General features: G+C 54.5%; 1 protein-coding gene and 1 pseudogene across 3 annotated transcripts in view; both read left to right on the top strand.

The window, feature by feature from the left end:
- Window positions 1–269: 269 nt before the first annotated feature.
- EDARADD (EDAR associated via death domain) overlaps window positions 270–13,111 on the top strand; it is a 51,958-nt gene continuing 39,116 nt past the window's right edge. For 2 of the 3 annotated variants that reach the window (XM_053667880.1, XM_053667881.1), the window contains exons 1-2: window positions 270–352; window positions 10,535–10,593. In XM_053667880.1, the coding sequence (XP_053523855.1) occupies window positions 289–352; window positions 10,535–10,593 (123 nt within the window). In that variant the 5' untranslated portion in view covers window positions 270–288. Of the gene's footprint in view, window positions 353–1,382; window positions 1,509–10,534; window positions 10,594–13,111 lie in introns of those variants that run through there. The other variant, XM_053667882.1, reaches the window with a different exon arrangement.
- Window positions 3,813–3,925, top strand: LOC119065967 (uncharacterized; annotated as a pseudogene).

The raw sequence follows: 13,111 nt of genomic DNA on the forward strand, positions 1-13,111 counted from the left end.
GTGGTTCCTGATAACCGACCTCAGAAATAATTCCATTGTTGAGAGAAGTACAGAAAGAACCACAAACCCACCCTCAAAGTGAATTGTAAGAAAAAATAACCTTAAAAAAGTTTCCCTTCTTATCAGAGGGCGGACCAAGAGGAAGTTTATCCTCCCACCCACAAAGTTCCCAGAGAGGCTTCATGGGGAAGGTCTTTCTCTGTCGCCTCGCGCAGCAGCGGGACTCTGCTGTCAGTGTTGCGTGTCTTCACGGCCCGTTCCAGCCATAAAGCCGGTCTGGAGTGCGCCATGGGCCTCAGGACCACCAAACAGGTGAAGAGGGGCGCACAGCAAGACCCCGGGCGTCCGGCGGGTACGTAGGCATGTGTGGCTTGCCTGCACTTTTCAGAGCTGAGATTTTAGCTGGAGGCTCCTCCTTTGTGCACTAAGTGCTCTTACCTTATCTCTTTCAAGCCAGTTCCTGTCTTTCTAGTTTTAGGTATGAAGGCAGGCATAGATTTAAATTTAAGAGATTTCTTTTAAATTTAAGTTGCCCATCACCTTTGTGTAATAGGTTTGTGATTGATGCTAGGTTTAAAGTATAACAATTTTAAACACAAGGTGGGGCAAAAGTAGGTTCACAGTTGTGAGTGCATGAAAATTTATTCTTGTATTATTTATTTTTATTGTATTATTTTCTATACAAACAACTGTGAACCTACTTTTGCCCCACCCTGTGTATTCTTAGTAAACGGTGTCAGTCTGTGCTTACGTAAGTAATCGGTATAAACATTTCTTTACATTAAAACCTAGTAGTTGTTTTTAAGAACCAAGTCCGTATTTCCGAGAGGCCCACAGCTCTTTTGCTGGAGAGGCCCTGGGGGCGTGCCGGGGTGGCCTTCCCGCTGTCTGCGCAGCGCTCGCCCTGGAGGTCGTGCAGCAGCTAAGGCCAGAGCAATCCAGACAGAAGGTACAGGCGTGCGCCGTCCCGCAGCTGCTTAGTCTGCCCGAAGATCGGGACTTCGTTAAGGCGCGATCGCCCGTAGGCTTCTCCCCCTCGGCCTGCAGAGAGCGAGTACCGGCGGAGGTGCGGGTTTCAGGATGATGCATCCGCAGCCAGCCCTGGCAGCCACCGCGCGAGCTCGGGGGACTTGCCCCGGGACCTGGGTGCAGCCGGGAGGGACCGCGGGCTGGGACGCACGGGCCCTGGGACCGTCTCAGCGCGCCGCGCCGCCCCGCCCGCTGCAGGAGGGACGAAGGACTCCCTGAGACGGAGCTCCGCTAGTTGCCGGAGCAGGAAGTGAGCTAGAGGAGGAGCGGCGGAGAGCCGAAGAGGAGGAGGAGGAGGAGGAGCAGGGACCGGGCGGGAGCTGGAGGAGGGGCGCCGGGCTGCGGGGTGAGCTCTTATCGCGTCTGCACCGCAGGGCTCTCAGTCCCCTCCGCGCGCTCCCTGTTGGTCAGAGGCCACCAGTCCGGCACTCGTTCCCCACACGCCCCCATGGCTTCTCCGGAGGACCCTCTGCGCGCAGGTAAAGTGGCACAGCGCCGCGCGCTCACCTGGAGGCGCCTGGACGCGGCGCGGGGTCCGGGCCGAGCTTTCCATGACCCCCACTACTGGCGTCTGACCGGGGTCGGCCCGGGGCTGGCAGGGGACAGTGGCACCAGGTCCCCACACAGCCCTACCCCCATCACCCACGCGTGCCCCGGGCGCGCCCGCCGCTTCCCACCTCCCCAGCGCTTTTGTTCTGGACTCCGCCGCCAGGTTGAGACAAGTCCCTCCAACCCCCGGCAGAGAAGAGCGCCAGGGGCGGATTCCCTTCTCCTCTGGGCTCTGTCTCCCTCCCTCTCAAAGGTCTCATTTCTCCTCTTCTCATTTCACTTACTATAAAGTAAATTTGCTCCAGATATTGGCCCTCGAGCTATTTCATAAACCGGCATCCCCAAACCAAGACTCGGGTCCTGGTTCAGGACCCCAGCTGTGGGGCCTTTGATTCCATGGGCCTCTAGTCCTGTCCCTACTTTAAAATATTGTGTTTGTCTCAAAGGCCAGAGTCTGGACTGTCGTCTAATCTCCCTCGCATTGAAAATCCTCCTCAGGCCTTCCCTCCTAGGAAGGTCTCTGCCCTTGCTTTCCCGGTAACGGTAACCTGGCCTATGCGCAGTGCAAGTCCTGAACGCAAATGAATGAATGGTGGGCTCCTGGAGCGCGGAGGCTCTCCTGGTTTTGTGGAGGTTGGAAAGGCCAGGGGGTGGGTTGGAGACCACATATCCAGATACAGAACTGCATATAGCTGCTCAGGTGGGCCGGTTTCCTAGTCTGTTGTGTTGGCCAAACAGTCCGTTGGGTTTTTTTTTTTGTAGGATGGCTAGTAGCACTTAGTTGTCTTTAACTTCATTCAAAACGATTTTGTTAGACTGTGTCGTGACAGCTGTCATGTCAACATGCATTTAAAAGAAACTTGTTATAAAGTTGGTGAACTTTTGTGCAGCCATTTTAATATTGAATATGGAAGAAGATATGCAACATTTTCAGTGTGTTATAATTTATTATTTCGAGAAAGGTAAAAAACCACAACTGGAATTTAAAAAAAGATTTGTTCAGTGCATGGAGAAGATGCTGTGACTGATCGAATGTGTCAAAAGTGGTTTGTGACGTTTGTTGGTACATTGACATTTTGACCAAATGGTTCTCTGCTGAGGGGCTGCCTTATGCACTGGAAGATGTTTAGCAGCACCCCAGCCTCTACCCAGTAGAAGCCAATAGCGGGAGACAGCCAACATACTCAAAATGTCCAGCTCAATGATGTTATTGGTGAAACTGAAAAATGTGTCTTTTATTTTATGGGGAAAAAACATAACGGACTTGTTGGCCAAACCAATACTTCTTGGGCTGGAGCAGGGACCAAGCTTGAATGTTCCATCGTTGATTTGTGGCTTGAGCTGTTAGGAAACAGTTTGTGCAGGTTGACATGGTGATGTGCTAGGTTTGGGGGAGTTTCCTGGACATTCTAAAGAAAGATCTAAACTCTTCCTCAGGTGGGGGCCAATAAACATTTGACCCATGGGAGATGGAAAATGCACTGTCTGGCTAACCTCCCCCACCCCCCTGCCCACTGTTTGGAAAAGCAGAAGAGGCCTGAAGGGGAGAAGCCCTCCTACTCCCCATCCACTCTCACCCTGTGGTCTGAGACCCGAATCGACAAGGTGCACAAGGGTTTGGCCAGACTCTGCTAACTGTGGTCTCAGGTCTCGTTAAATGAGAGCTGGCAGAATTCAAACAGATCTTGATAGGGAGCCACTGACTGGGAATAAATGTAAAATCTGCTTGTGCCCCTCCCCCTCCCAATCAGCTGGCAACGGGGCGGTGTTGGCAAACGCAGCTCCCTCCCACAATGTGTAAAAAGCCTCAGTGAGTCGGTCATGTAAGGATGCCACCACGGTGACTAATATGATCTGTGATGACAGTAAGTGCTACGAAAAATCTAGATTCCATGATGGACTCCGAGTCAGCTCTGCCCAGCCAAACCGTGGCTCCCAACCTGGGGCCAGGGCACTTGGACATCCCTGCACACGAGGTGTGACAGCACACGGAGAACCTGGTGACACCAGCCAGTCTATGGAAGGAATGTCTCCTTGACTTTGAGAAGCAGCACCTGGAGGTGAAATCCTTTTGGCTGCTGCAAAGAGGGGGGAGGTCTTCTAAGGCAGAGCTGTCCTCGTCCCGTGCAGTTATGCTGAGGAACTTAGTCAGGCACCTGGAAGATGGCCCCGTGCCCATGTCCATGCTGGAGCTTGTCAATGCGATGACAGTCCCTCCATTTAAAACAGTTAAAATCTCTTCTCGGCCTTTTGGCTAAGATCAAATATAGTATCTGTTCTTATCAGTTTGAAGTAGATGTAAAAATGACATCCCTTCTGCTGTCTCGTTTAGTTTCTGTCACCTCCAGGGCACACCCACGTCCCCCTCCACAGACGGTGGCACTCTGTGGACCTTGGGGAAAGGCATTCTCACTTCTCCACCCCACACTGGGGTTCTAGCCTCCCTCCTCCAGTTTCCTCCACTCCTCTCCCACCTGGTGCTTCGCACCCACTCACGCCTTCTACCAAGCCCTTCGCCGAAAGGTGGCCAAGAGTGATCTTCTAAAAACCACTCAGATCCCATCATTTCTCTCCACTGAGAAGCCCTCACTGAATTTCCACCAAATCCCCAGTCCTTACATCATTTCCATACTCTGCACACAGGTCTCTACCTGGCCCTTCGTCCAACTGCTACGCTCTGTGCCGCGTGGCCTCTGTGCTGTCTCCTCGGGTTTTGTGCTTTTGTACCCCTACCTCCTGGCCTTCGCACAGGCGGTTTCTGCTGCCTGCAAGGCTCCCTTCACCCATCCCCACTCCACTGACCTCCTTCAGGTTTCAGCTCAAAAGTCTCGCAGATCAAACCCCACATTATACGCTCTGCAGTCCCGGACCTTCCCTCTGGAGCAGGGTCCTGGCCTCGCTCCCCCGCCACTGTGCTCTTGGACAGAGCGAATGCATGCTTTTCGGGGCAGATACCTGAGGCCCCTGCGCAGCTCACAGCACAGAGTAAGTGCAGGCCAGCCACTCACTGCCTCAGGGAGGGGAGAGAGAGCAAATGTAACCACATGTGCGTCCAGCTCTGAGGAGCTCATTCACCTGGTCAGATGCGTGAGCTGAGGTTACCTTGTAAAGTTAAAAAATACATTTGTCTGTCCACATGCATGTAACAAAGGCGTGTATGTATGATGGTGCTGTTGTGCGCTTAATGAAATCAACAGCTTTCTAACTAAGAAAGAGAGCTGACGAGATTTTTGAGGTCACGGAGGAGGAAATGCTGGTCCCAGTGCAGCCCTCTCTCTAACACTGGTCAGCAAGCCAGCAGGGAGGGGGTCAGAATTGCCTACCCAATGGGAATAAAGTCTGGTTCGTGTTGGTACAGAAAGTCAAAGAGAGAGGCTTTGAAAGTCTGGCATCCTCGCAGTGAGCTCAGCGCCCAGGGCCGGGAGTACCCGCCCCCTTCCGCAACCATCCTGGCTCTAGAGACCAGCTCAGCACAGCCCCTGGGGGACAGCTCAGCCCTCACGGCCCCTCCCAGCCCCCCGTGGGTGCAGGTGAGTGCAAGGTGCCACTGTGGTCTCCTCGCACACCCCCGAGCACAGGGAGCAGGGGCAGCACCCACATTTGAAAGTGGACCATCCCGCCCCCTCAGATTCAGTGGAGGATGGACGCTGTGGTTTTCCTTTCCCTTCCCCCACCCTCTCCTCCCCCACCCTCCCCACCAGTTTGTCCAGTGCCCACTGCATGTCTTTCATTCTTAATGCCTGTGTTTTCTAAGTCTTCTCCCTTCTCTCTTCCTCTGAACCTCCCCCTGTGACCCTTTGTTCGGCTCTGCCCTCCTCCTCCCCTGCCTGTGCTGCGGTGACCTGCACACATGCAATGTTGGGAGCCCCCTGGCTAGATCCCTGGCCCTTTCTCTGCTCCTTCAGCCCCGTGGGGTGACAGAGGGCTGGTGAAGAAAACAGAGGATAAAATAAATACTTGGGTGTCAGCACCGCCCAGGGCAGTCCGAGGCCCTGAGAACTTTTGTAATCCTGAGTCTGGTTAGCACGCTCCAAGTCCTTATAATCGGTAATGCAAACAGCTGTGGCTCTAAAGAAACACGATCGTACACAAAAGAATAATGTGAGAGACAAATTAACCCTGCAATCACCAGGTCAAAGAATCACCTTTAATTCTTCATTAGAAGGCATGGAAGCCCCCTCCCCCACCTTTGCATCGAGATGTTGGGAGTCTGGGGAACTCTTGCCCATTTCCCTCTTTTCTCTGTGAGGACACCGTGAGAGGAGATCTTTGAACTTCCTTGGAGCAACTGTCTCGAGGAACCAGTGGCCTTTACCTGACGTGACTAGGAGAGGCAGTTGTGGGAACTTGACAGTGTGGTGGCCGCACGACCCACAGAGCGGTGCTGGCCACGTGGGATTATTCCTCCTGGGGAGGCTGCGGCGGGCGCGTGCAGTTCCTGGAGCCCGGAGAGGTCCTGACCCTGTAGATGATGGGATTTGGGTCTGTAAGTGGATGATCAGTAGATGGCATTGTGGATTTAGGGCTGATGCTGGGATGCCGTGGGGAGCTGTTGAATGGATGTATTTCACCCGTGGGAAGGATGTGAATTTGAGGGGCCAGAGAGGGGTCTGTTATGGGTTAACTATGTTCTCCCCACCAAATTTTGTTGGCATCCTAACCCCCAGTGCCTCAAAACATGGCCTCATTTGGAAACAACATCTTCACGGAATGAATTAAGCTGAACCGAGGCCATCAGAGGGGGTGCTAATCAAGTGCGACTGGTACCCTAACCGAAGGGAAGTTTGGACACAGATTCTCCGAGGGAGGGTCCGAGAGGCGGTCTGTGCGTGAACCCTGACGGCGGTGGGACAGAGGCAGAGTCCCAGATCCACATTCTGGCTCTTTCACTACCGCATGACCTTGGCACTCCATCTGTAAACATGGGGGCACCTGTGCCTTTCTCAGGGTCCCCCTGAGGATGCACCGAGACTGTGTGCAAACCATGCACACAGGTGGGCAGCGGGGGAGCGGGAGCGCTCCTCGTTGTCAACGAGGCATGTGGAATACTCGTGGACAGCGAGGAAGTGCTGCGACAGGGGCTTCTTACTTCATGGTGACCCTCTCACTGACGGGGGCCATTCCTTGTCAGCACTCCCACTCATGGACTTTCAAAAACACTTATTTGAGAGAAAGAGAGAGATCGAGAGAGAGAAACATTGATTTGTGGTTGCACTTACGTACGTGTGCGTCACTGGTTGCTTCCTGTATGTGCCCTGACTGAAGATCCAACCCACAACCTTGGCGTCTGGGGACGACACCGACCAGCTGAGCCACCCGGCCAGGGCTCATCCCTCACGGACTTTTAAAGCCGGACAGGCATGTGGAGGCTCTTTGTCTGTCCCCACGCATTCAGATGAGAAACACTGTGCCCGAGAAACAAACGACTGTGCAGCCCCCCTCCTCGCTGTCACCCGAGGCCTCAGAGCCAGGCCAGGTGCCCTCCTGGGGGCATCAGGCCACCGTGGGTTTCCCTCGTGCCTTGGAGGAGCTCCCCGGAGAGGCTCACGTGGATGAAGCATCGCCCGCACTGCCGGCAACGAGGTCCCTTGGCCAGTTAGTTGCCAGCTACTCTGGGGTGATCTGTGCCTTACTTCTTTATTTTGTCTTTATTCCCATAGACATTTGGGTCTGTTTCTAGACTCTCCCTTCTGTTTACTACATCTAGGCTAGGACCAAACTTTTAATTGCTGTAGCTGATTTTTGAGAATATTTTGGTTTATTTTTTCAGATAAGCTAAGAGCCTGTCTCTCCCTGCCCCCACCATAAAACATCCAGCTCTGTTTATCTACTTGGCCCTCACACAGCTCTTAACGGGCACACTGGTGAACAAGTTACATGTACAAGCTAGTGTAAAAACACCCCTTTATAGTTTTCAGTCTTCCTAACCCAGAACACGTATGCATGTCTGTCCGTGTGTTTCTATGTGGTTGGCAACGCTGCCACCACCCTGCCCCAGTGCTTTCTGCCACCACCAGGAGCCCCAACCTGCCCCCGGTGTTAGCCCCATAAATCAGTTTCCCTGGATCTGATAGTCTCTGGATGAGCCCAACTCCAGGTTTGGGGCGGAGGGAGGCCCTGGCCCTGCCGGGGTTGCTGGCCTTACTGCGGAGGGTGCACGGCCTCTTTTCCATTTCGGCTCTTCTGCGCCCCATGCCCCATCTGGTACCACAGCATTGGCCGGGGGCTCAGCCGTTCCCTGGGGCCTGTAGAAAGAAACATTTAAAGCTTTTAAATAAACTATTGGACTTTATACTTAAAATATTGTGAACATGCAGCTCCAAGAGCTCTTGGGAAACTTTAGGACTTCTGCTTCCAGACTAGCCTCAGACACCAGGGTCAGCCCTGTGGCAATCGACCGCTCCGCCGGAGGCCGGCACAGTCTAGGGAGTGAAGATAATACAGCAGCTGCCTCTGCTACCTGAACGTCTGACCCTGCCACCCAAACACCATGCCTTTCCTGACGGCCCTCTCACTTGGCTGTCATGCTGCAGAAAACAAAACCTAAATTCTGCATCCCTCCCAGCTGCGCCTCCGCTGATTCTGGAGATTTCAGACCAGAACCAGAGCCCGGGCACCTCCAAACCCTGCTGCCACCCACCTGTGCCTTCCTGTTCAGCCCAGAGCCCTCTGGGACACGCTGAGCTGTCGCAGAGCTCGGTCAGCCAGCTCCAAGGGGCACCGGGAGTTCATTCCACTGGGCAGTTCCCAAAGCTGACCAGAGTGACAATCAACCGCTGAGTGTGGGCACCAGAGCCTGGGCCCCCCCACCCTGCAGAGGAAGAGCCTGAGGCTGCAAACACTTCTGTGAGCCATCCGAGGTCACACCGCTGGGCTTGTCCCCAGCCGGACTGCGGGCTCTCTGGTGGGTGGTGAGACTCAGGCAGCACCCCGAGCCCAGGGTGCCTTCCTGTCAGCTGTCCTGTTGCATCCCCTCTGCTGCCTTTGGTGCAGCTCTGCCTCCCAGCCATTACGCCTCCTGTCCTCCTGTGTCTCTTTCTTTCCTGCCTTTCATGCCAATTTGCATGTAGGAAACAGGCCTCGTTTGTCATGGACAGAGTGGGCATAGCTGTCCAGGGTGCTGCCGGGGTCATTTAGAAATGCCCCCCTCCCCCAGTGCTACACAGCCATTGGCCTGACACTCCGTCGTTCATGCCGGTTCCAGTCCTGCAGCGCTGGCTGGCAGGGAGTGCTGTGACGTGTTAGCATCCAGGTGCACGTTAGTGAAAAGGAAGCAGTTGAGAGGAGGCTGTGATAGGAGGAGGGAAGAAGGGCCTGATGGTGCGGGGTGGTGGCCCCCGCCCCCCCAGTCCCGCACCCCCACTTAGAGGCGGGGGAGGAGCCGACTGCAGGTGTGGCTGGCAGGACCCGTTGGAAAGCATATCGATTGATTGTCAAGTCCTTTCTCATCTCCAGGCCTTTGCCCATGCTATTCCCTCTGCCTCATGCTTTTCCCTGCCAGCACCTTCTCCCAGCTGGCGGCAGTACACGGGAGCTCCCCCCGCCCTGCCCACTGTGCCCATCCTGTTCTGTGTGTTTCTCTGGTGTTGGGCAAAGTGCTCGTGCTGTGATTACATTTCCTGTTATGTGGCCATCAGCAGTTCTGTAAACTCAGGGTGCAGCTAACAACACAGTGTGTTATTTTCTTTATGTTGATTTAAATCCAAATCTGAATCTTTTTCTACTGGGCCGGCAGGAATTCCATTTTAGCCCAAACTGGGGGCCTGGCCCCTCCTTAGAGCCACATAGAGAAGCGGAGGGTGAGCTTTAGGGTTTTTAGTGCCTTGCGGCAGGAACAACGTCCTCCTGGTCCAGGCTGAGGAGACCCCGAGCTCCGGCAGCCCTCTGCTCCTGTGCCAGACACCAGTCATGGTCATGGCTGGGGCTGGAGCACGGGACCGGGGTTAGCCCTCCTGCCCTCCTGCATGTGGTCTCACCACCTCCGGGTTCTGGTGGTGAAGCTGCAGACCACTGTCCCTGTCCGGGGGGAGGGTACTGGCCACACCCTCCACATCTGCCCCGCTCATTGGGTCACCCTCTCAATCTCCCCAGTGACAGGAGGCTGTCACGAAACACACAGTTCTCTTCACACCGCCCTCCTTTGGCATTGTCACGGGCTGTGGAAAGGCCCCTCTTGGGAGGGAGACCTTTGCCTACACAAATGATCTCAACCAAGTGTCCTGGTCTGCTGGTTTGGTTCTCCAGCAGTGGCCCGGGGCCCGGGGCCCGGTGTCTGCTCAGTGAGGACTGGGGAGCCATGGAAGCCGCCCCTCGGTGGGCTGAGGCTGCCACGTAGGGCTCAGCAGGCCCCACGCTGCCCGGCCGAGGCTCCCACTCCAGCAGATACCGTCCTTTATTAAAATAGTTCTATAGATATGGTCATTTATCAAGACAGTTTTCTGGCAGATGTTTTGTAAAGCGTTTCAGGAAGGGGGAGCTTTTTCTAATTTGTACAAATTCATAAGATCTAGTGGGAGTCTGTTCTGTTTTCTACATTTCCTCATTAACTTCCTTAACTTTGATAAAGATTCTGTATTTTTGACTTGCGTGAGCCACATTCAGATGCTTAATAGTTTAATATGGTACCGATGGATCACAGAGGAGCAGGAAATAGGGAAGCAGCAGAAGCCCAAACCAAACCATTCCTGCTCGAAGTTACAGTGAAGTTCACATCCTGTCTGTATGATTTGTGGTTATTGGTAACTCTGGGTATTTGCAGATATTTATAAATAAACTGTTCCAAATATGGATTTTTAAAAAAGTTTGTGTCAACCCCTTTCTCGTGCAGTCTGACGACCCCGCCCCCTCCACTTACTGTCCACTGACAAAGGTAGTTTGCGTCTGCTTGGGGACGGTTACCCAGGGACACCTCTGAGCCCTCACCTTAAAGGAGACCCCCGCACTTGTTTCTCTGCAGGTCGCATGGCGGACGAGCCCGTGGAAGACACGGACCCCAGCACCCTGCCCTTCAACGTGGTAGGTGACAGATTGCGCCCCGTCGGCCATGACTCTTGTTTTTCCTTTCCTCCCTTTGTTATTTCTTTACATTTTTTATTACTCATTATTACCATGAAGGTCAGAAACCCCCAAATGATATTTTCCCAAGATCAGTTTCTTTATCGTGGAAATCTCTGTGATGAAAAGAAGCCTTGCGTTTCTCCAGGCTGAAAGCGCCCAACCCAACGTGTTGTGACACCTGGCAGAAGTGAACTTCTCAGATGTGGGAGGGCTTTGTCTGCGCGTCTCCCTTTCATGCTGTCCCTGGGTAGCTGTCCCCTCTGCAAAATGTCTGACTTGAGATTGAAGGAAAGCATAGGACCACCTTCCGGTGGCGGAGTCCCCACAGGCCGTGGGAAGGTGGGCACTGCCTGTTTTGTAGACGAAACTGAGGCCCAGCGGGCCTGGAAGCAGCGCCGGAGGGACGCCCGCCTGGCCTCCACGCACATGGCTCTGCATCCACCTGTGAGACGGCGGGGCGGGTACTTGCACCCTCATTCCACCCGTGAGGAAGAGCGAGCTAACGGCTGTGTCCTGTCACTCTGCTCTGCCCTGCATGCCACCTGTGGCTCAGGACCACGTCGGGCCATGACAAGGGGACATGTGTTACTGGCCTACAGTGTGAGGCACAGTCTTATTTCCGGAGGACCTGGTTGGGTGCTTAAATGACAACAGATGCACTGAGCGTGATAAAATCCAGTGTCTGTAAGTCTGGCGAGTCACGAGGCTGGTTGGCATCTCGAAGACCTGCAGTATTTGTGTTCACGGCCGAGATAAGAGTGGACGGCGAAGGGGATCGAGCAGTGGCACCCAGTGGGAATTTAGGAGGAACAGATGCCATTGTCTTCACTCCCACAAGAACAGAAAGCAAATGCCCCCGCGGCCATGTCCTAGGTCCCAGCCCACTGCCCGAGCACTTTTCCAAGTGCCCTTTCTGAAGCACCGCTGTATTAGTTTGCATTAGTTTGCTAGGGTGCAGTAAGGAGGTCCCCACCGCCTGAATGACTTTAAACCACAGAAACGTAGCGTCCCGAAGTTCTGGATCCTGAAGTCCAAGACCAGGGTGTCTGCAGGGTGTGCTTCCTCTGACACCCGCAGGGGAGAATCCCCTCCTGCCTCTTCCAGCCGCTGGTGGCTGTCGGCCGCCCTCGGTGTCCTGGGGCTGCATCACTCCATTCTCTGTCTTCGCTGGCACGAGGCTGTCTTCTCCCCGTAGCTCTGTCTCTCTTGTAAGGACGTCGGTCACATGGGATTAAGGGCTCACCCTACACCAGTATGACCTCATCTTAGCTAATTATATCTACAACAACCCTATTTCCAGTGAGGTCACATTCTGAGGTACAGGGGGTAGGGCTTCAGCACACCTTGCGGGGGACGGCACAGTTCATCCCATAACATTCCTGCGGCCTCCCGGATTAAGTCACACTCCTTGGCGTGTCTGGTGAGGTCAGCATCCCTCTGAGAACCAGTTGTGAACAGCTGTTTGCTGCTCCTCAGATGGCCAGCCCCTCACCCTACCACCTTCCCAGGGCACCTGTAACACGGCCCCCTCCCTGTGTCCTCAGCCAGTGAACTCCTGCGACCCCCCCTCCCAGTCAAGGTTTTCCGATTACAAAGCCTTCTTCACCTTGCCCTCAGGCCTTTGGGTGCTCCCTCCTAATAACTCATCCCTACTTTCTACCAAGTTGTGCTGGATCACTTGCTTGTCTGAGTTCATGCAAGACTGTGCCAGCCATCGCCCCCTGTGCGGAGCTGGGCTCAGGCAGGTGGCGGGGTGTGGTGAGCTCAGCCCTCACCTGAACCCCTCTGCCTCCCTTCCAGGGCTTCCCTGTAACCGGCCCCAACGTGTCGTACGCACCCCTGTCTTCCTCTTCTGCCTCCGTGGGCATCTCTGCTTCCCTCTGGCAGGCCTTCCTCACCTGCCACACCACTCTGCGCCCACCTGGCCTTGCTCCTCTGTGCCACTGTCTGCAGTCGCCACGCCCTTCTTCTCGGTCTTCCTGGTCCCAGGCCCCCCTTAGGCCCAGCTCAGATGTCAGTATCTCCAGGAAACCACCCTCCCCGGCCCGAGTGTCCATCCCTGCAGGCTCGCAGATGTTTCGCTAACACAGATCAAAACCTGGGCCCTCCTCTTGTCTCTCCCAGGAAACAGGCGAATAACGTACAGAGAGCCCGGAAGTGCTGCCACACCGGGGGGTTTCTGGGCAGCCGAGTGTCGGCGGGAAGGATTTAATCTGGGGGAAAACTGACCCCTAAGTTCTCTGTGGTTGGTGATTGATTGATTGGTTGCTTTTGTGGAAAGGGGTTGGAGGCTTCTAGACGTCCTGAAACTTTACCGCCCAGCTCCAAAGAACCTCCAAGGAAAGGCATTTAAAACAAAATCCTTTTTTCAGGTTTGTTTGTTGTTGTCCTCTGTCCAAGGCTGAGGCCCATGGGAGGACTGGAAGGTACAGCTTAGTCAGACTGTAGGACAGTGGGCCCCCTGGGTCAGGGGGCC

This window comes from Artibeus jamaicensis, unplaced genomic scaffold (genome assembly GCF_021234435.1).
Source record: "Artibeus jamaicensis isolate MK-2021 breed Jamaican fruit bat unplaced genomic scaffold, CSHL_Jam_final contig_473, whole genome shotgun sequence".
Lineage (NCBI taxonomy): Eukaryota > Metazoa > Chordata > Mammalia > Chiroptera > Phyllostomidae > Artibeus > Artibeus jamaicensis.